Genomic DNA, 20,402 nt, shown 5'->3' on the forward strand with positions numbered 1-20,402 from the left:
TGAATGTCCATTATATACCATTAGGATTGCAGATGTATTTCATTGAAGACTAACTAGCTAGCTAGCTAACTAACTAACTAACGAACTAACGCACCTGCTTAACTGTGTATAATTAATCAACAATTGATTTATCAAGCATTAATACAGTCATTAGTTCTAAACTGTTGTGGCGAAATTGCTGAAGTCAAAGGTCAATGGTGAGGTCAGGAAGGAAGAACGTATTCAGGAGCCTCTGATGTCTTATGCTGTAATATTTATTGATGCTTGGCCAAGGAGAATTAGAGACACTCTCAAAGTTCATCAGAAGTGCTTGAGTCGGTCTCACATTCTGCCCAACTCATCCTGGTGGATCGACTTTAAACCCCAAGATAACACCACAAATACTACACGCCCAGAATTAGTCAGAGAGAATGTTTTTACCCATGGAGGTGTTATTGTCAGCATATTCTAGTCTGGAGACACATGTCTGTTCACGCAGATTGGAACGTCAACGGCCAGCTATCTATTATGTCTAGGAAGGCAGCAACAGGTCTCTGTGACCCTGGCCACCACAGTGTGGTGCCAAACAACTAATACTGCTGAGGACCTCAAGGCCCACACGTGACCTTGTGTAACCTAAGGATAGAAAATTCCATAACATAAACCATTATGTAAAGGGTCACAGTTAGGCTGTATTTCCATTTTGAATGAACTCATGAAAGCTTGGTTGTGTTTTCAGCTTGCTCTGTTTCCTCCAAGTGGCAAATAAATACATTTATTAAATAATAATAATAATAATAATATTAATAAAAATAAAAAAGAGGTGATGCAGCTTTAAGTAAATTATAAGCTTGTAAAATAACTGACAGGTGTCTAAAAAGTCTGGACTCAGTGACAAAAAATAAGGAGCTTTTAAAGCAGGGATCACAATTCACACCCGTATATAGACGCTTGTACTTTGCACTGCAGTGTGGAGTAAAAGTTGTAATAAAGACAATAAGCATTATATTACTCTAGACACTTTGCAGAATGTGTATTGGTGGTGAGCCATTGCATATCATGCGATTCATTCTCTGTGTTTGTCTGTTTGCTGCTGTTATAAAATCCTGAGCATTGCACCAGGTTTAGAAAAACACTGCTGCTGACAGAGGAACTGACTGGAGGAAAGGAAATGCTGAGTCGGTTCCTGGCCTGTTTGAGGGAAAATATGCACTCTGGCTTATACACTGACCCACACAACCAAAGGACACTTGTGGAGGACACTTTAAAAAGAGAGTATTGGCAAGAAAAAGTCATTTGGTTATATTTAGTATATAAGTCTAGCTGGTCTTTAGAGATTTAATCAAATGTAGGCCTGTGTCACCCCCACTCAGCCTATTTAGTGATTTGGTAATGGTAATGGTTTTATTTGTTCAGTGAGTGATCATTAACCTGAAAACAGCACACAAATTTCGAGGCGTGATTGGAGGGTTTTTCTAGCGGAATGTCACAAAAAGTTAACAATGCATCCTGTTTTTTAATTGATAGACAGACCTGCAGAATTAATATCTATACAAACACATACATAAAAGTAATAACAAAAGTCATGACAAAGTCGAATTCAGTAAAGGTAACTTGCTCAGAGTGTAATGAGTGAATTGTACTTGTAGAACATTTAAAGTATATATTTCTGTTCTGCTATGGCACACATTTTGTTAACTAGCTCTACATTCAATTTCAAAGGATATATTTATTATCATATAATATTTAAATGGCCATTATACTTTATTCAAATATGAATTACAACAATATATTAAAACGCCCTAAATAATATATAAACTTGTGAATGTTATAACATTTTGTCCCAAAGATAGAATTTTGGCTGTAATCTTAATATAATATTTATCTGATAGCTGATTTAGCTTATCAGCTGAGGTAAACGTTTACGTCAGTGAGACCTTTATTTTGAAAAGATGTAGCCGGATATTTGGTTTTAGCTTAAGACTTGTGACTCTTGTACTATGAACAGCGCAGAAACAGCCACATGCTGTGGGTGTGTTGACAGATCATCGGGGACCGGGCGTACTGTACGGTTGTATTGGTCATGTCAGCCATGAGGAAGATGTCCACAGACGGCCAGCAGCACCGGGAGATGGCGGAGAAATCAAGCCGGCACAGCAGAATTGGTATCTGCTCGAATTTTATAATACTCTAATATTTGAAATAGGAATTTCAGAGCCAGAAGGATATTTTGTATTGAAGTTGTTGGCTAATGTTAGTAAAGCATGACTCGAACATTTGTGTCTTAGCGTTTGCTCCTCTATAAGATTTTTTTTCGGTATGATAATTACTTATTTTGTTTTAATAGGGTCAGTGTAATACGAATGGTAAAGAAGCGTCTGTGTAATACACAGCACACACACACGCTCCTGCCTTTATATATAAGAAAAGCACCAAACACTTGCCCTATGATACCATTTAAATATATATTTGTAAACATATAACATAACATTTCATTTGTACCTTACAAGTGAGTGTCAATTTAGGGGTTCCTTCCAAACTTAAACCAAAACTTGTTAAATAGTGATGGATTACAATGATTTCCACTCTCTGCATAACCCTTAAAATAAAATAAAAAATGTTTATTATCAATTAAAATGTATTCAAGGTATGAATTAAAGGATGGATTTCATATGATTTGGTACATTTATCTTGACTAGACTTTGAACAATAATTTAAGTCTAATAAGTAAGATCACTTACCTTTTTTTTTTTTCCTTTTTTTTATATCTCAACTGATGGACACGGATAGATTAGCCTATACTACAATAAACATACATTAAATTTACCTATACTACAGTAAACCTATGCTAAAGTTAACCTATGAGCTGAATCTGTATTTAAATTAAACCTGTGCAAAGAAGTTAAATATGTGTACAGTAATTTGACATGTGCAAAGAAGAAATTAAGCATGTGCAGATAAATTAAACCTGTGCTAAGATCTTTACAAATCAAATTTACAAAGAAAACTAAATAAAAGAATAATAGAATAATTTTTATATAAAATAAGAAGCAGTAGACACTGACTGAAGATCACAGCATTAGCAGAGGTAGTGCAAATTAGTACATAGCTGTACCGGAGGTACCTGCTAACATGTCCTCTTGTTAAACTGAGATTTAAAGTGAGCACAGAGAAACATTTCTCTTTTAATAAATGAATATGAAAACAAGCTCATTCTCTATAGTGAAGCTCAAACATGAGTCAAAAAACAAGAAGAAAAGCACATTCTTGGATGGATGGGGACTTTAATGTATTACAATCTATCGCATTGTAACGCTATACAAATCCCATCAGAATACCTAAAATACATTTTTATTAATGGGCAAATTAGTTGAATCTTAATGCAAAAAGGTCACATCTGGAAGCTGTTCAGTGTTCAGGGATTTAAACAGGAAATCTTCTTCTGCTCTAACAGTATTAAAGAAAGAGAGGGGGGCAGTTGGTTTTGTTTGGAGGTCTTATGCTGCAGTTGTCATTTGAAGAAGATTTTCTGAGATAGTACTTAGTACTAAAAGCCACTTGTGTAAAATGTAAAAAAATAAAATAAATAGTGTATGCCTACATGTGTGACTTCAACAATGCTCCTTCACATTTCTAACAGTGCGTGGTTTCTCCAGAGATGCTGCAAGTCTGAAGGGATCTCTGCAAACATGTGAGGAAAATTTCCCAACAGGTATATTAAGAGCAGTGGTGCCTATAACACATTACATGCAGGTTTAATTGTTAAATGTTCACTGAATTTCTTTACAGTCATTAGATTTTTATATTTGTCATGTTCGAGATGAAATTACTTTGAGTTGTACTGTTTAACAAGTCACAAGAGAAAACTCATGACCTGCACAAGTGACCTTAGTAGAAAGTCATGTGAGAGAATTTAAAATGGGTTATACCTTGAACCTGTGAGTTCCTCTGAAGTCACTTATTAATCTGTGAGTCAGTTACACAGTGTCATCCTCAACTCAAATAACTGTAATCACTGGAGTTTACATGTAGCTCAGTGTCAGTTATTTTCCAATTAAATCATGTGTGCGGCTTGGTCTTGTTGAAATCCATCGCTAACATCCATCAAAGCTTTCTAATTATTCATCACACTGACCACATAACAATAATGTAATTGTTTGTTCAGAACTGTGCTAATATCATTGGTGTATATTTTCTAATGAATGATGTGAACTGCTTTAGATCATTCAGCATTATTTTACTTCCCTGTTTTAATAATGTGTTTATTTCTGGCAAGAACAACCATTTCATTAAATGTTATTATATAAAATCATTGTTTGCATTTGAACAAAATGTACCTACCATTGTAACACTTTGTGATTTTGATTTTGTGGATCTTTTTATTACACCAATTAAGAGTTTTTACCACAGCAGCAAAAGCTATCTGCTCATTCTATTTTGGCAAACATTAATAAGAAATGCAGTCTCATCTAACTGCTGTTGAAGTTAGAAGAATACCAATCTACTGCACTCATCAGAATCAAAATCGCTTGCTTAAATGCACATTTAAGCAATCGCTGATTGCTTAAATGTGGTTATTATAGAACTGTTACCAGGATATGTAGTGTATTGTAGTGACATTTCATAATGTAAAAATAGACTTGATGTGTTCTGTGTTTAGCTCTACCCATGCTGTTAGATGTGGTCAGGGGTCCTGAGCGTCTTCCTGCAGACGAGGAGTCACAGGAAATGCTGAGAGGAAAACTGCGCATTCTGCAAGCCCACAGCACTGAGGTCAACGCTCTATTCATGGTACAGCGCATGACAGGCACACACCTGGCAACAGCATACTGTTCAGCATTATAAATTATGAATCGGTCTGTATGTGAAGACTATCTGTCAACTTGTTGTGCAGCTCTAAATGTTGTGTTGAAAATGATAATGTTTAGGTTAAAATGATACAAATATATCCTTTTAATAGGCTAGTCACATGGATGCCAATAGTAACATGTTTTCACAAAAGGAAAGTGACACTCTGCCAAAGGGTCTGTGAAAAGTCTTTAGATTCTTTCATTTAAATTAATTTTAAGTTGATTAAATTGTTGTTAACAAAGGGCTTCATAGTTAAACAAACACACATCACCCATAATGGGTGACAACAATATTGTGGTCAATCAAAGATAAGTAGTTATAAAGATGGACAGATTTGTAAAACATTTGAATATGGCAACAAATACAGTAAACAAAAATAAGAAAATACGAATGCACTATTACCAGCCATATTCTGACTGCACTCCACAACTGTTTTAGTCAGTCCTGTCTAAAAGAATAAATTCTGGGCTTTATTTGAGTCTCGGGCCTGGGCTCTATCTTAGACTCGGTTGTCTCCTCTGGTTCCGAGTCTGATGCTATTGCCGAAGGTGGGGCTTGGCAGCTTGGCTGGATGGACTCTCAGTAGTGGGGATGGATGGAATAACAGTAGTAGGACTGGTTTTAGGCTTAGTTTCCTTAATGAAAAAACTTCCTCTCTTCATTTTCTCTTGTTTTGTCACGTTTATTTTTTTTTCCGTTTCAGTTAGGCTACTCTGGCGCTCAGGTCGCTCGTAATTTTTAAACACACAGAACTTAGAGAAGTGAACAGGACCACAGCCAATCAGAGGCAAAGACCCGCCCGAGCTCTGTCTCTTATTGGTTTAGACCACGATATGATCCTACCATGAGTGTGAGTTCGGTCACAGGAGAATACAGAGAGATGATGCACTTGCAAAATAAATTTATGTTTTCACCTGGGCAGCGTCAAGTGTATCAGTATGACCTAGAAAAATTATTAGTCGCACAATTCGCATGTGCGACCAAATTGGTCGCACTCCGGAGCCCTGCAAACATAGTAGTAAGGTGCCAGCATATTAAGACCTGGGAATGTACCCTGAAACCTCAGTCTATGCTAGGACACAGAGGCCGCTCCGGAGAGCTTGGGCTCCATCGTCTGTAATATATTCCAGTAAGAGGTCCCAGGTGTGAAAAAACTTAAATCTTTTGTCCTTAAGCCAGCAGCTTAGCTTCTAGGAGAAGTTACAACACTCTGAATCCAATGGCTCACGTGTGTGTGTGAAACACGCGCTAGAAAGAATGTGCATGTCCTTCTTATCTACACGTGCACACGCATGAAACACATGTCTGACCAGAGACAAAGGAGGATGTGAAGCGGGAGATTTGAACAACCACACCTATGTATGTAATTAAACAAATACACTAACAAAGTTAACAGTTTCATGCTTAGCCGTGTTAAGCTATGTAAAGCTAAATGCCCAGTAAGTTATTGGTCCATAAAGAAAAGAGTTGCGTTGGTTTGCCGCTTGGGTCCTGTGAGTCGAGCAGGAAAAGTACTGAGCCAGTGAAGTGTCCTTGCTCTGCAGCGTCCGTTTGTGCAGTGTTCGTCGGAGGAGGAAGCCGGTCGCTTCTGTAGGTCTTCTATAGATGATGCAGTGATCAGAGTCCCAAGGCTCGAGGGACAGAGCAATAGGAATCCCTGTAGGTGTAGTAAAGTGTCTGAGATATGCTAATCAAGCCAAGTTTCAGTGAGTGCTCCAGCTTCCTTCCCTCTGTGTCACTGGAAAATTCCATATAGAGTTGCTGTTCCTTCTACTAATAACTCTCTGGTTCAATGGAAACTGATAGTCTGATGTGTAAAAGTTTCTCCCTGGTGAATGTGAACAGAGAGAGAGCAGAAAACAAAACAAATAAACAAACACATAAAAAATACCACAGAGTGCAGTACCATGGAAGCCATCTTAAGATCTATGAAGTATCATGTGTTATGGAATTTTCCATCCTTGTAATAATAATAATACATTTTATTTAACAGCGCTTCTAGATACTCAAAGACACTATACATAAAAAGAACATCAAATTAGTAAGATAACATAAAACAGTACACTAAAAAACACATTAGACTGAGATAAACATTAAAAGCAATTTTTAAAAAGTGTGTTTTTGTAAGTGATTTGAAGGTGGGCAGGTCAGTACAGTCACGGATGTGTTTGGGGAGAGAGTTCCAGAGGGAGGGGGCAGCTGCAGAGAAGGCTCTGTCTCCCTGGATTCTGTGTTTGGTCCTGAGTGGTGGAGTCAGGAGGTTTGCATCAGATGAACGGAGGCTGCGGGATGGATTGTGGCGATGGAGCAAGTCAGTGAGGTAGGAAGGGGCCTGGTTATGGAGGGCTTTGTGTGTGAGGAGGAGGATTTCAACTGAATACGCTGTGGAACTGGGAGCCAGTGGAGTTTCTGGAGGACAGGAGTGATGTGGTCATGGGTGTGGGTGAGCTGACGTGCAGCGGAGTTTTGGATGTACTGTAGTTTTGGATGGTGTGCCATAGAGGATGCTGTTGCATTAGGCAACTCTGGAAGATGAAAGAAGGCAGTTCTGGTGATTTGGTTTATGTGATGTTCAAAGGAGAGGTTATTGTCAAAGATGAGGTTGCGACTGTGAGGGGATGGAGACAGGGTGGAGTTTTCAATGGTGAGGCGAAAACTGTCTGTGGTTTTGGTGAGGGATTTGGGCCGATAATGATCAGATCTGATTTGTCACAGCTGAGTTTGAGAAAGTTGGTCTGCATCCAGGATTTGATGTCGGTGAGGCAGTTGGAGAGAGTGGAGTGAGTGGCGGGTTTGATGGATTAGGTGGAGATATAGAGCTGGACGTCATCGGCATAACAGTGGAAATGGAGACTATGGTGGCGAATGATGTTGCCAAGGGGGAGCAGGTAAAGTATGAAGAGGAGAGGACCAAGCACCGAACCCTGGGGGACAGAGGAACAGTGGAGGAGGTGCAGTTATTGATATGGATGAATTGTTGTCTGTCTGTCCGTAGGTTACACTAGGTCACACGTGGGCCTTGAGGTCCTCGGCAGAAGTAGTTATTTGGCTTTGTTTAAGAACAGCACATTTCTCATCATCATCATGTATGTATTGTATATCATGTATTAAAATTTGTCTTGTTTTCTTTGCCTATAGGAATTGTCCACTCATCTGATCTCCATCAATAGTGAAGAAAAAGTTATTTTTGTGACATTCAAATCATTTGAGGAAATATGGAAGTTCACCACTTATTACACAATAGGTAGGTTTAGAGTGCAGTAGCTGTCAGTAGATCTAATCTTTAATCTGTAATTTGTATTGGCAGGGAAGCATATTTTCATCAATGATTAATTAATAATAATTCAGAATTCCATAACTCTGCAGGATGTTATGAAGTATTCAGTGTCAGAATTCACTTTTCTGACCTATAAAGTTCTTGACAGGAAAGAAAGAAAGAAAATTATAATAATAATATATTATTGCAATTACTATTGCTGCTACAGATACTGCTGCTGGTACTAAAATTATGCCATCGGATCTAGTTGAGAATATAAATGGATTAATTTATCACATCATTTTTGTCCTCACCTCTATGTCTCCAGGTTTTCTGGGTCAGTGTATGGAGAATCTGCTGTTTGACCAGAAGTTTTGGCTCAGTTCTTTGGGTGAAGACATTGCTATTGAGGTTTCCATTCAAGAGGACACTCTTAACCTTATCTACAAAGGCATCCTCATGCAGGAAGGTCAGTGATAAAATGCTGTGAAAATAGTAAAAAAGAGATATCCAGACTGCATAAAGAGACTGCATAAAGAGAGATCCATTGTTGGTTGATAATGTAACTGCAGCATATATAGCATTGTGCAGTGATCAGAATAAAAGGTGGAGAAAGCATTGCTTTCAGTATTTGACTAAAAAATAACCGTAACTCAGTGGCCCACTCACACACTTTCTCCACAGCTTTCAACAGCAGCTCATAGGATTCATCAATATTGGAACATTTGAGAAAATATAGAAAAAAAACACACACACACACATAGCAATCATAACAACAACAAACAAAGAAAAACAAACAAATTCTGTCTCCAGGTCTTTCAGTATGGATTTAAAACATTTAAATAAATCAGATCTTTGAGTTTTATAACATTCTGCAAAGATCTGATTATTGCTTCCCCAGAAATTACAATCTGGTAAAAAATTATCAGGAAAATCACAGACCTGCAGATCGCCGAAGGGCCTAGCGATCAGTGAGCCGGTCTAAAGCGACCTGCTTGCCAAACTCCCTTCAAGCTTGGTAACTTTTAGTCAGCTGTAAAATACTCTAGAAGCTGACTGGCAGGCAAAGTTCAATCTCATTATCTTTAATTCAAATAGCACAGTTGCTAATAGACTAGTTAAGACACCAAACACTTAATACTGACAGAGACAAGACAAGTGTGCTGTCTGCGGCGAAAATGATAGTCAATTCATTGATTTCAATCTCATAAATTTGACTAGAATATTAATTTGAAATTCTGATTCATAATTAATTATGACCAAAACCCGTAGCTAGTAGATTTTGGTAGAATTTGGAGTTCATCTCAGAAGAGGTTGGCATATATTTATTAACAAGATAATAACAATTACGCAATATGATATATATGCACTACTGTTCAAAAGTTTGGGGTTGCTCGATTCTTTAATTAAAGTTAAGTTTGAAGGAAACAATTATTATTTCAATTAAAAATCATTATTTCTAACCTTGTCAGTGGCTATATTTCCTATTCATCTTACAATATGTCCTATTTAAGCTAATTTGGAATAACATGGAATTTTGTAAGTGACCCCAAACTTTTGAACAGTAGTGTATGTATATATGAAGCAATCAAACATGGCTAACTAACTGACAACTGATCGACCCTAGCATATCCTATTTGGTATATATACAAACATAAAAAAGCGTTAGTTACATGGAGAAGGGTGCTGGCCACAGCTTGAGGTGACACAGACTCCTACAGGTTATGAAAAAGCATGTGTGTATGTGAAATGTCAGTTTATTTCACATACACCCATCAGCCATAAAAACTCATTGGCCATAACACCATTGACACCATCCACTGATTACTGACAAGCAGTGTGATCTGCCATTATGACAAGTAAGGTTTCACATAAAATCATATATCTATAGATATATGTACATACAGTATGTATAGAAAGTGTATAAGCATGTAAACAGTTACTGTTCGTTCTTGTTCCTGTATCAGAATGAACATATTTGATCAAAATGTCTTGACACTTAACATGATAAGATTAACTTCATAAGATCTCTGCTTGTACAGACCTCACATTACATCTATCTCTCCGTTTATTTCCTGGTGTAGCACTCATTTCTTTTTGCAGACCACACAACTGTTTCATTGGTGTAGAATGAACCTCATTGCTCAACACATACAGAACAAGACTTAGCACCATCAACAGTCTCATCTTAACAACAGATACATTTGTTTAAATTGGTAACAGTAACAATCTCCATACAATGTTTTCAGTTTTGTAAATATAGATATTATGGTTTTTGTGTGAAGATCATAACAGGCTAATGCCAAATAACTACTATATATAACTTTACTAACCTAAAATTATCTTAAGATTATCTAGAAAATAATACAACTGAAAAGAAGTCTTTGTCATCATTATATTTGTAAAACAACATAACATAATATACTGATGAAATTTTAAAGAAATGGGCATTTGAGTTGATATTTCACATACACACGCTCTATGTGTCCTCAGGTTCATTGTTTGCTAGTTGTAGTACAAACCAGATGTTTGACAGCTCCACCTCTGGAGGTGATCTGTACCTGGAGCAGGGAGATATAGCCCATTTTGAGCCTCCCTTCCTGGGCTCAGGGTGGACTGTCCTCTGCCTGGCTGATGGAGCCCGAGGCACTGCACCTAAACCTACTCTCGAGCCGGTCATCCCTTTTCATCAGTAAGTTGTGTTGCCTGACACAGTCTCATACATGATTTTGACTTGTCTCACCATATTATGATCATACTGTAGAAGATATGAGGTGTTATACTCCGTAGTCACAATCCCATTTGTCCACAGATGGTTTCTTAAATCTGGTGCAGAGAGCATTTTAGTTGGTGATGGGAAACCTGCCTGTGACTTTCCTCTGCAGTTTGGTAAGAACAGTAAAGTCTATTTGGGATAATCTTACACATAATCTTATTTCAGAAACAGTTTACCATTTTAACTTCAATTTCAACTTATTTCAGCAATTTCATTTCATCATGTTCTACGTGCAAATTTTTAAAAGGAAGCATACACATTTTTTTCAGATTTTTTTTTTTTAACTTACTTCTACTCTTACTTTTACTTTACCATAAAACCTTAATATAGGTTGTGGGGTATATAGTCTCATTTTATCCTCCTTTAATCTCATTTTTGTTCAGCCAGAGGAACCTGTCTGGCCACAATGGCATATGATGCTGAGGGACCGGATGAGTTGAGCGTGGCACCAGCTGACCGTATTATCATTGTGGGACTTCTGGTGTCTTGTCTTGATTGGTTCACAGGGAGGAAAGAGTCGACAGGAGAAGTAGGCCTGGTTAAGACAAGCATGGTAAAACCGTCCACTGACACTTACAGGTGAGTGTATCAACAACATACTGGCATTTAACAAAACAAAACAAAACACATATACAATTATTTTACAAAATACTGTGTTTTGCTGTCATCCAACAGCTTGGAAGATATTTTTTTGGATGGAAAGGAAAGGACACTCTTCAATCTGCGAGAGGACAAAGTCATTGAGGAAACAATTGCCTTATTGAAGAAGAACTCTCAAAATGATACTGGTCATAACTACAAACTGGGTGAGGCAGAAAGGCTACAGACAGACTCATCAAGTCACACTGATTTATACAGATTTTGTATGTGGTAAATGTGTAATCTACACTGTAGTTAAATGTATGTCAGCTGCTTACTAAAATCAGGATCCAATTTCATATTTTCCAGATAAAAAAACAAAAAACAAAAATGTGATTCTGTGCAGCAAAAGTGCTTAAGACTTAAAAACAACAATACAACAATTAACAATCATGATTTTATGTGTCCTATCTACTGGCAAGATGACATTGTATGTCAGTGCCTTCCAAAACAGTTACAAATTACTGTACAACTTTTATGATTATAAGTGACAAAAAAAAAAAGAAAAAGAAAAAGAATTAAATTGGTGAAGAACCTTCAGTCATGCACTGGCTCTGTGATCCTGTAGCTTAGGCAGAGCTGCTTTAAGCTAAAAGCTAATGTCATGCTCTCACTGACTACGCTAACATGCTAATGCTTAGCAGAAGTAATGTTTACAATATTCACCAACAGTTTATTTTGTTAGCATGCTAGCTTTAGCACTGAACAATACTGATGGCTGATGGTTACCTCATAGTTTTGCAGGTATTTGGTCCAAATTATTAGAATTAATCTTGTATGGGACATAAATGTATGATTTCACTAAAAAAATTCAAGGTGTCAGGTGCTAGATGAGATGTTACATGAAGGGATCACCATAGTCAGTGGGATTCATCCTGTGGGGACCATGAATGTCTGTGCACATTCTTTTGGCAATCCATCCAATAGTTGAGATATTAAATTGGATAAGTAGAAACTTTCAGTGGATCACAAATAATTAGAAACTTTCATATGACAGAATGGATATCTTTATCAAGTTTCATCACAACCACAATGGTCAATGTTAGGGAACCTTCATGTCATGATTGAAAAGACTAGAGTTGTGAGATGGGATAACAAAAAGGGTCTCCTGTGCTAGCTTTTTTGATCCAGCCATGCACCCCATTTGTTCCAGATGAGGTATTGCTTTCTTGTAACGTTACACTACTTCTGCATTTGCTCCTGGCACAACAATCTCATAATTAAATTCACTAGATGTCTTTTTTGGGTAATGGATGGTTTTGTTTTTCTTGTAAGAACAGTCTACAATTAACAGTGTTTAGATGTGCCTTAGTTAAAAATAGCATTTTAATGATTTACAGTACAGCACAAAAGGAGCTTCAATGCAAAATGTTGAACTTCTCACTTAATGCCCTAACCCTTTTAAATCATTTCATCATCTGTTTTTTGTTTAATCTCAGATACAGTCAGTTATGAAGAGACATCATGTAAGTATTGCCCCCTAGATGTTACTTTAATGGATATGTTTGTTGAATGTATCTTGTCTCCTTTGTATTTGAACAGAATGTTTTCCTTTCATCATTCTTTTTCAGTCAGCTCTTCCAAAAAAGTTGATATTCAGCAGTCTGACCTGAAGAGAGGCATTCAGAGGATTCTTGATCAAAGAAAAGACTCACATTTAGATTCTGTTGTGACCATGAATGTGACACAGGACTCAGGACTGGCTACAGAAGCCAAAAACCCAAGCCCTCCCTGTTTCACAGTTTATCCAGTTGTAGAAGGAAACAGCAACACTGAGAACTTCATTCCCCTCTTTGGTTTTTTGGAGGGACAAAGCTACAAAGAAGAGTTTGGTGTACTGTATGGACTGAGTTCTGAAGTTCTTGCCTCCTCCACCTTCACTGGTCATGCTGATGAGGGTGAGCTGATTGCCTTCCTGGGTGTTGCTAGGGAAACAGCCAGGAAGAAGCGACTCCACTGGTCACAGAGTCGATTGTGCTTTCTTTTGGGTAAGCTCTGTGCTGGGAGGTCAAAATTCAGCCAGGCACGGGTTTACTTCGAGGAAGCCCTCAGTGTGCCACAAGAATGTTTCACAGACCTCAGGCTGTTGGCCAGCATCTACTCCAACCTGGCTGCCATATATCTTTTACAGAAGAATACTGAGAATTTCTTTGCTATGACAGAGCGATTTGTTGCCTTGCTATTAGGACTCCCAGAATGCATTGACAGCTTAAAGGATAACTCTGCTCTTAAATACATCCTTAAGAAAGCTATTCTCTCTCACAACAAAATGGCAGAGGCCCAGGCTTGTCACCTATTGGCAAAGCACCACTTGACTCATGCTGAGGGGGTTCAAGCTGTTCCTTATCTTGAGAGACTGCTTGTTCTTTGTGCAGAAGCTCAAAGAACATGGACCATCTCACGAGGTCATGGATACCTGACCTTGGGTGGGCTCTACAGTGAACTGCAACTTCCCCACCTCAGTATCAGTTCAGCCAGGAAAGCTTCTCTGCAACCCTCTACTACACTATCTGTCTGCCTTAGCAGCATGGCTTTAGTTTTGGACAGTGTCAAGAGACTGTATGGGATTACAGAACAATTCTCCATCCCACCTCAAGTGGCTCCATATTTACACCAAGCCCTCTTTTTAACCAAAGTCCAAAAAGAACACAACCAATACCATGCCCTGAGCCATCACCTTACTCTTTGTCTCTGCCAACTTTTTTGCAAGCACAGAATGGTTGGACATGCTATTTGCCATATGGATACTCTGATCAACAAAAATCAACCTCAGCAGCGACTCCTCATTTCTGTCCCAGAACAAAACAGTGCCCTCATTTGGCTGGCATGGCTTCACATTGACAACAGTCAGCCAGATGTTGCCTTGGGTATCCTGGATTTGATCCTAGCTTCCATGCCAGAACACTGCACTACCCCTCAGGAAGGTGTGTGTGTTTTTTTTTTTTTTTTTTTTTTTTTTTGCCTTGGTGTGTTAAAAGATAAAGTAAATCAGAAAGTAAATAAATATTTTCCAAGAATTGAGGAACCTCATGGAGTAAAGTCAGAATGTAGGCAAGTATAATTTTTGCATCCCATCCAAGCACTGGCTCTAATTAGGACATTTCACATTTTTTGCACATTTTGCAGCCATTGTAGTTTCTCCTTCACACATGGCACAGGAGGTGAGGTTTTTATCCACAACTACACCGCTAGATGCCACAAAATGCTACACAATGGTCTTTTTAATATACAGCTGAATTGTACTTACTAAAACACAAAACATTTGTTTGACTTAGCTAGCTAGTAAACTAGCAAACTAGGCTAGTCCCAAGACTTGAGAGGGTAAAGTATTTAACATCAGGCATATTCATATAAGTAACTAAGCTTTTTTTTTTTATTCAACACAAAGGCGTCATCCACAATATGCGTGGTGTGGCACTTCGACGCATGGGTGACCTCCGGAGGGCAGCAGAGAGCTACCAGGCTGCTGTTGACATCTGTCAAGAGTACGAGGACATGCCAAATTGGGCTGTAGCTCAGGCCAACCAAGGTAAGATAGTATATTGTTCTTAATCTTCCACTGTTCTTCAGTTCTGTAAGATGACTTTGTTCTTCTTCGTCCTAATGAAGGGCTGTTATGTCTGAAGGCTGGAGCTAAAGGGTTAGCACAGAGACACTTGACTGAGGCTGTGCAGCTTTTCTCTGAGATGGATGAAGAAGGTCATAAAGCTAACTTCATCACAGTGCTGCTAGAGCTGGGACACCACTATATTAAGCAGAACCAGCTGGACTATGGGAAAGGTTGCTATGAATGGGCTTTGCTACTGGCTATGAATGCCAATTTGTTAGACTGTAAGTACTAGTCATACACTTAAACCTGTTTCGTTTTGTCTTGGTTTGTTTTAATGGTTGTTCTTTTACTTTTGTTTCTTTCAATGAACTGAATTGGACTGTCACCCATTGCTAGGCCAGCTTACTGCAACCAGACACCTGTGCCATCTGTATGGGTGTGAGAGTCAAGACCAAGCCCGGTGTATCATCTACAGCCAGCACCAGGTCCTGCTACTTAAATGCATAGGAGACAGAGGACAGGAAGGAGAGGCACTAGAAGCCCTCAGCCAGCTCTACCTCAGTCTAGGCACAGAGAGGTGTGTGTTAATGCACGGTTGCATGTGGAGCCGGAGTAAATAACAGCATGCAATGTTATTTGATTTTCTAGGTTACATAACTAGTGTAAGCATTAAAGTCACTTCTTTTTGGCGAGTTTTGTGTACAGCATTTTCTCCATTTGGGCAATTAAAATAATAATTTATTATATTTTAAACTAACGATAATTTTAAACAAATGAAACTGAAATATTACATTTTTTGATTTTCACTTTGAATATGAAAGTTACTTAAGCTGTCTGGTGTTAATTGTTAATGAGAATTTGGCGGTTTTGAATGTTTTCAGGGCATACCGGGCAGCTCTCGACTACACCAAGAGCAGTTTGGGTATTTTCATCGACCTGGGCTGTAGACAGAAGGAGGCATATGGCTGGCTGCAGGCTGGGAAGATCTACCACCTGCTCAACCAGACTGAACTGGTGGACCTTTATGTTCAGGTCTGAAAACAGCTGTGTAGACATCACATCTTGTGTTTATTAGTTGCAGCATAATCTACAACACTAAACTGTATAGCCTTAATTCTCTTGGACCTTGTTTAATTAAAGCTCAAACTTAACCTATTGTCTTAATAAATTTAATAATAATTTGTATAATGTATATATTTTCACAGCACATTCACCGCATAATTCACAACCACCAAGCTTAATGACATATCATTATTATAATTGTTATTAAATATTATTGTTAAATTGTTATAATATTATTAAATTCAATTTATATATTTGTGCACTTAAAGTTATATGACATGAAATTCACATCACCTTAGCTTATATTGTGTTCTTGGGAAATGAGAAAGCACTGTATTATCTTTATGAAAAATCGGACTAAATTTACATTCTGCATTTTTGTTGAATTAAATTTATTATTGATATTAATTAACTTTATTTTAATAACAGTCTATATTTCAAGTTAAAGTTAAGTTCAGTAAAACTCTTCCAACATACTGCCACAGCTTTTTGGGGAGAGTTAAAAAATATTCAGGTGTTTTTTGAGTTTCCAAGAATTGTACAAGAGCATTGATGTCAAATAGAGAGTAATACATTTTATCAGAAGATAAAAAGAGGACTTCATATGTGTTATTTGTGTTCTTTGGTGCCCCCTTTTGGTGAAAGGAATATAAGCAGCTGTTCAGCTGATTTCAGTTTTGCACTCCTTTGACTAAAGCTAGATTGAAAGCTTTTTTTGTTTTTTTTGCCATTGTCAGGTAGCTCAGGATGTCGCTCTGAGTACAGGAGACACCAACTTCATCCTGAATCTTTTAGAAGCTGCAGGAGACATTTTCTTTAACAGCTGTCAGGAACGAGACAAGGCTATCATCTTCTACAGGGTATGTCTTGTCCTTTTTCTTAAAAAACTGCTGTGCCAGGCCACAGGACTCTACGTCTGACTCATGTGTTTTAAATGATCAAAATAAGGATTGAGTCGCTCGTTTCTTCTTTCCATAATTAATTTTTTTTTAAAAACAAAAAAACAACAAACGCTCTTAAATTAAACATAAGGTCAAAAACTGTGTCGGTCCTCTCTCTCTTTGTGTCCACCTTTGGGTTCAAACAAAAAAGCCTCTTCTAAACACGCCTCTTTCTCTTTCCACAGCTGACCTGAGTTAATAAGTTAATCAGAAAGCTAAATACATAAGCAATTAATAAATCCAAATGATTATTCTCATACTATATAATTCATATAAATTATAGAATAATTAAACACAAAAAATTGGCCAACAGGGTACATATTTAAAAAAATATCTATGGTTACTCTTACATTATGAGGCACCCTTAATATAAGTCTAATTAAGTTTTTTGTAGATTTAAAATATTTATTATTATTTAGAAATACATTATCTATTAGCTTTTCTGCTTCCTTGAAGTTTTAGCCATTAAACCACCTCAGGCCCTCATTTTTGTGCTATAACAGTAAATATTATTATAATGATGCTAAAACTAAGCCTACATTGTAATAACCCAGAGTTATCCTTTATCCCTATTTAATAACCTGTGCATCTCTGTGTATTCCACCATGTAGGACCGTGCTCTGCCTATTGCAGGGAAGAGCAACAGCATTCGTTCCAGGCTGAGGTTGTGTAATAAGTTGACTGAACTAATGCTTAGTCTCAAGTTGTATGGGGAAGCTGTGGAGTTTGCTCAGACTGCACTGGACATCAGCATCACCCTTGGTATCGAAAACCTCCAATACAATGTTTTGTTTCTGGAAATGTGATTTTAATTTGTAATTGTATTTGCCTTTTGTCCTTTAATCTAACACAGTTACTCTAACGAACGCAGTTAGATGTGTAGTTTACTGTTAAACTAATCAGTACTATACAGACATGCACAACTTTGCAGCGATTATATATATGAATGTACCAAACTTATAGATATCCTGTAACTCATGTGCTAGGGCTGAACAACTGTGTCCACCTTTTTGTTTATTTGTACATACAGGTGAGCATCTGAATAAGCGAGTGGCTTACCACCGTCTGGCTTCTTTGTACCGCTGTCTGGACCAATATGAACTTGCTGAACACTATTACTTGAAGACTCTGACACTGTGTCCAACACCTCTTCTGTTTGATGAGGAAACAATGTACTATGTAAGGGTGTACCAGACACTGGGGGACATCATATTCTATGACCTGAAGGTAAGGGATTAAATAATATACACAGGATAGTGTTTTTTGAATCACTGAAATCATGTGAATGGAATTTTCTACTAACACAAATATAATTTGACATCCATAGATAACTTCGTCATCTTTAGTCACCATGGGTAGTGACTACATTCTTGGTTTCCCCTAGAGGTTTCCCATAAATTTGTACTTTCTGAGGGCTATGACCCTAGTCAAGTGCCAAATCATTTCAATGATCTTAAAACAAACCTCATTTGGCATTGGTATTAGCCTATAATACAGTGTAGGCAGCTATACAGGTGATGCTTGCCCTGTATTTGTATAATGACCTGAAATAAAATGAAATATAATGTTATCTCTGCAGGACCCATTTGACGCCGCAGGCTACTACCACCTGGCTCTAGCTGCAGCCATGGATCTGGGCAACAAGAAGTCTCAGCTGCAGCTGTGCACCCGCCTCGCCACCATCTACCACAACTTCCTAACAGACCGGGAACTCTCTCTCTTCTTTTACCAGAAGGCAAGAGGATTTGCCGCTGAGCTGAACATGAGGAGGATTAATATCTCACTGAATCAACATTAAAGCAGTGCCTCCCAGTCCAAGAACACTGACCAATAGGAAAAACATTTTTGGAAGAAACTAAAGTTTTGCTAAGTATACCAAAAAGGACATGTTCATGAGAAGTCTTAAATTAAAATTACAGCACAGATTTAACTATTCAAATGGAAGAGTCTATTTTTAACCTTACCTTAATGTGTGCACAAGTGTCAAAGATTCAGCTTTACTGTTCGCTGAGGTCTCTATTAATCTACATGAAATGAGTAAATAAGATATATATACTGTATATAGTTTTTAGAGTTCACCATAGGTTCTTCTACTTGCTTGAAAGAGGAGGCTGAGTGCATGGGTATTCAGTTGGATGCAACGCTATGTGAGGCAGTCAATCCTACACTCTGGACCTGTAATGTCCCTTATGATTTCTTCTTTTCAGTTTCTCTTTTTAAAATGTTTGAAAATATGAAAATAGTCCCTGTATCCCAGTATATAAGTAAAAACAGACAAAAACCTTGTATACCCATGCTGCTTCCTGTGAACGTGATTTCCATTTAATCTGTTTTACAGTTCACTGGTACTTCACTGGTGTTAACTTAAGTCTCTTAATACTTCAGAGATTATATTCATAGATTCTTTAGGAATAATCATATTGTATTTGGTTCCTGTGCTGTACCATGAGATAATGTCCATGAATATCATCCGTGATACCCGGATAATTGGAGATAGATAGATAGATAGATAGATAGATAGATAGATAGATAGATACTTTATATATTAGGCATATTGGTTGGGTTCAGAAGCTCCTCAACATGCTCTTTCGACAATATCCCCTCTTCGGGTCATTAGTTCTCCACCTTGCCTGAACACAGTCTGAGCCAAGCCCAGCAAACAGAGAATCAATTTCAAATTCAAATTAAATTTGAGTTCAACTGTGGGACCAGTTTGCCTTTGACCCGACCAGACAACACAGCAAGAACATGGCAAAAAAGTGGAAAGGGACAATTCTTCAGAGTTTGGGATGTGGGTTTTCAACTCTTAAACAGAAGCAAAGAAGTATTTATATATATATATTTGACTGAATGTTGAAACAGGAAGTAGTTCTGCAAAATCATTGTCATCAGTTTGATGTTTTGACATTAAACAATTTAACATTCAGGATTAATTAGTACAAGTTTTATCAAGAGCACCATTCACAAACCTTTGTTATCAAAATAAAGTAGTTAATAAGATTGAAGGGGGGTCCTGCTTTGCAATTTACCAGAGAAAAAATATTTAGACATTAGATGAACTGAACATTGTCTAAAACTGAATTAAGACTGATAGATTCCATTTGAAAGCAAAAGGTCACAGGAGTGTGTAACTTTGGTCCAACAATACAAATTTCTGAATCTCTAGAAAATGAATTACATCTATTCTTTGTTTAAATAAATACAACTTTAGCCCCCAGTGCATTACAGTATTCACATACCAGGCACACAAAGGATAGGAAACAGCGTATTGTATACTTGTGGAATCCTGTCGTGTACATATGAAGTGACATGGTTTTGACATAGACATGAAAATAAAAAGTAAGCAGT

The 20,402-nt window shown here is 37.6% G+C and overlaps 1 protein-coding gene across 2 annotated transcripts; it reads left to right on the plus strand.

Annotated features, from left to right (window-relative positions):
- The first annotated feature begins 1,936 nt into the window (after positions 1 to 1,936).
- sh3tc1 (SH3 domain and tetratricopeptide repeats 1) lies at positions 1,937 to 20,402 on the plus strand. Of its 2 annotated transcripts, none has more exons than XM_010753020.3 (19): positions 1,937 to 2,144; positions 3,620 to 3,691; positions 4,640 to 4,770; positions 7,969 to 8,074; positions 8,415 to 8,555; positions 10,580 to 10,778; positions 10,899 to 10,975; positions 11,246 to 11,441; positions 11,538 to 11,668; positions 12,941 to 12,967; positions 13,073 to 14,425; positions 14,890 to 15,030; positions 15,111 to 15,332; positions 15,448 to 15,628; positions 15,933 to 16,083; positions 16,851 to 16,973; positions 17,666 to 17,816; positions 18,085 to 18,281; positions 18,634 to 20,402. In XM_010753020.3, the coding sequence occupies exons 1-19, from the start codon at positions 2,063 to 2,065 to the stop codon at positions 18,850 to 18,852; spliced, it is 3,900 nt and encodes a 1,299-aa protein (XP_010751322.2). In that variant the 5' UTR covers positions 1,937 to 2,062; the 3' UTR covers positions 18,853 to 20,402. The 2 variants fall into 2 exon arrangements, with proteins under 2 accessions (XP_010751322.2, XP_019112900.1); XM_019257355.2 differs by having other exon boundaries at positions 11,369 to 11,441.

Source organism: Larimichthys crocea, chromosome XI, assembly GCF_000972845.2.
Source record: "Larimichthys crocea isolate SSNF chromosome XI, L_crocea_2.0, whole genome shotgun sequence".
In the NCBI taxonomy this organism is placed as follows: domain Eukaryota; kingdom Metazoa; phylum Chordata; class Actinopteri; family Sciaenidae; genus Larimichthys; species Larimichthys crocea.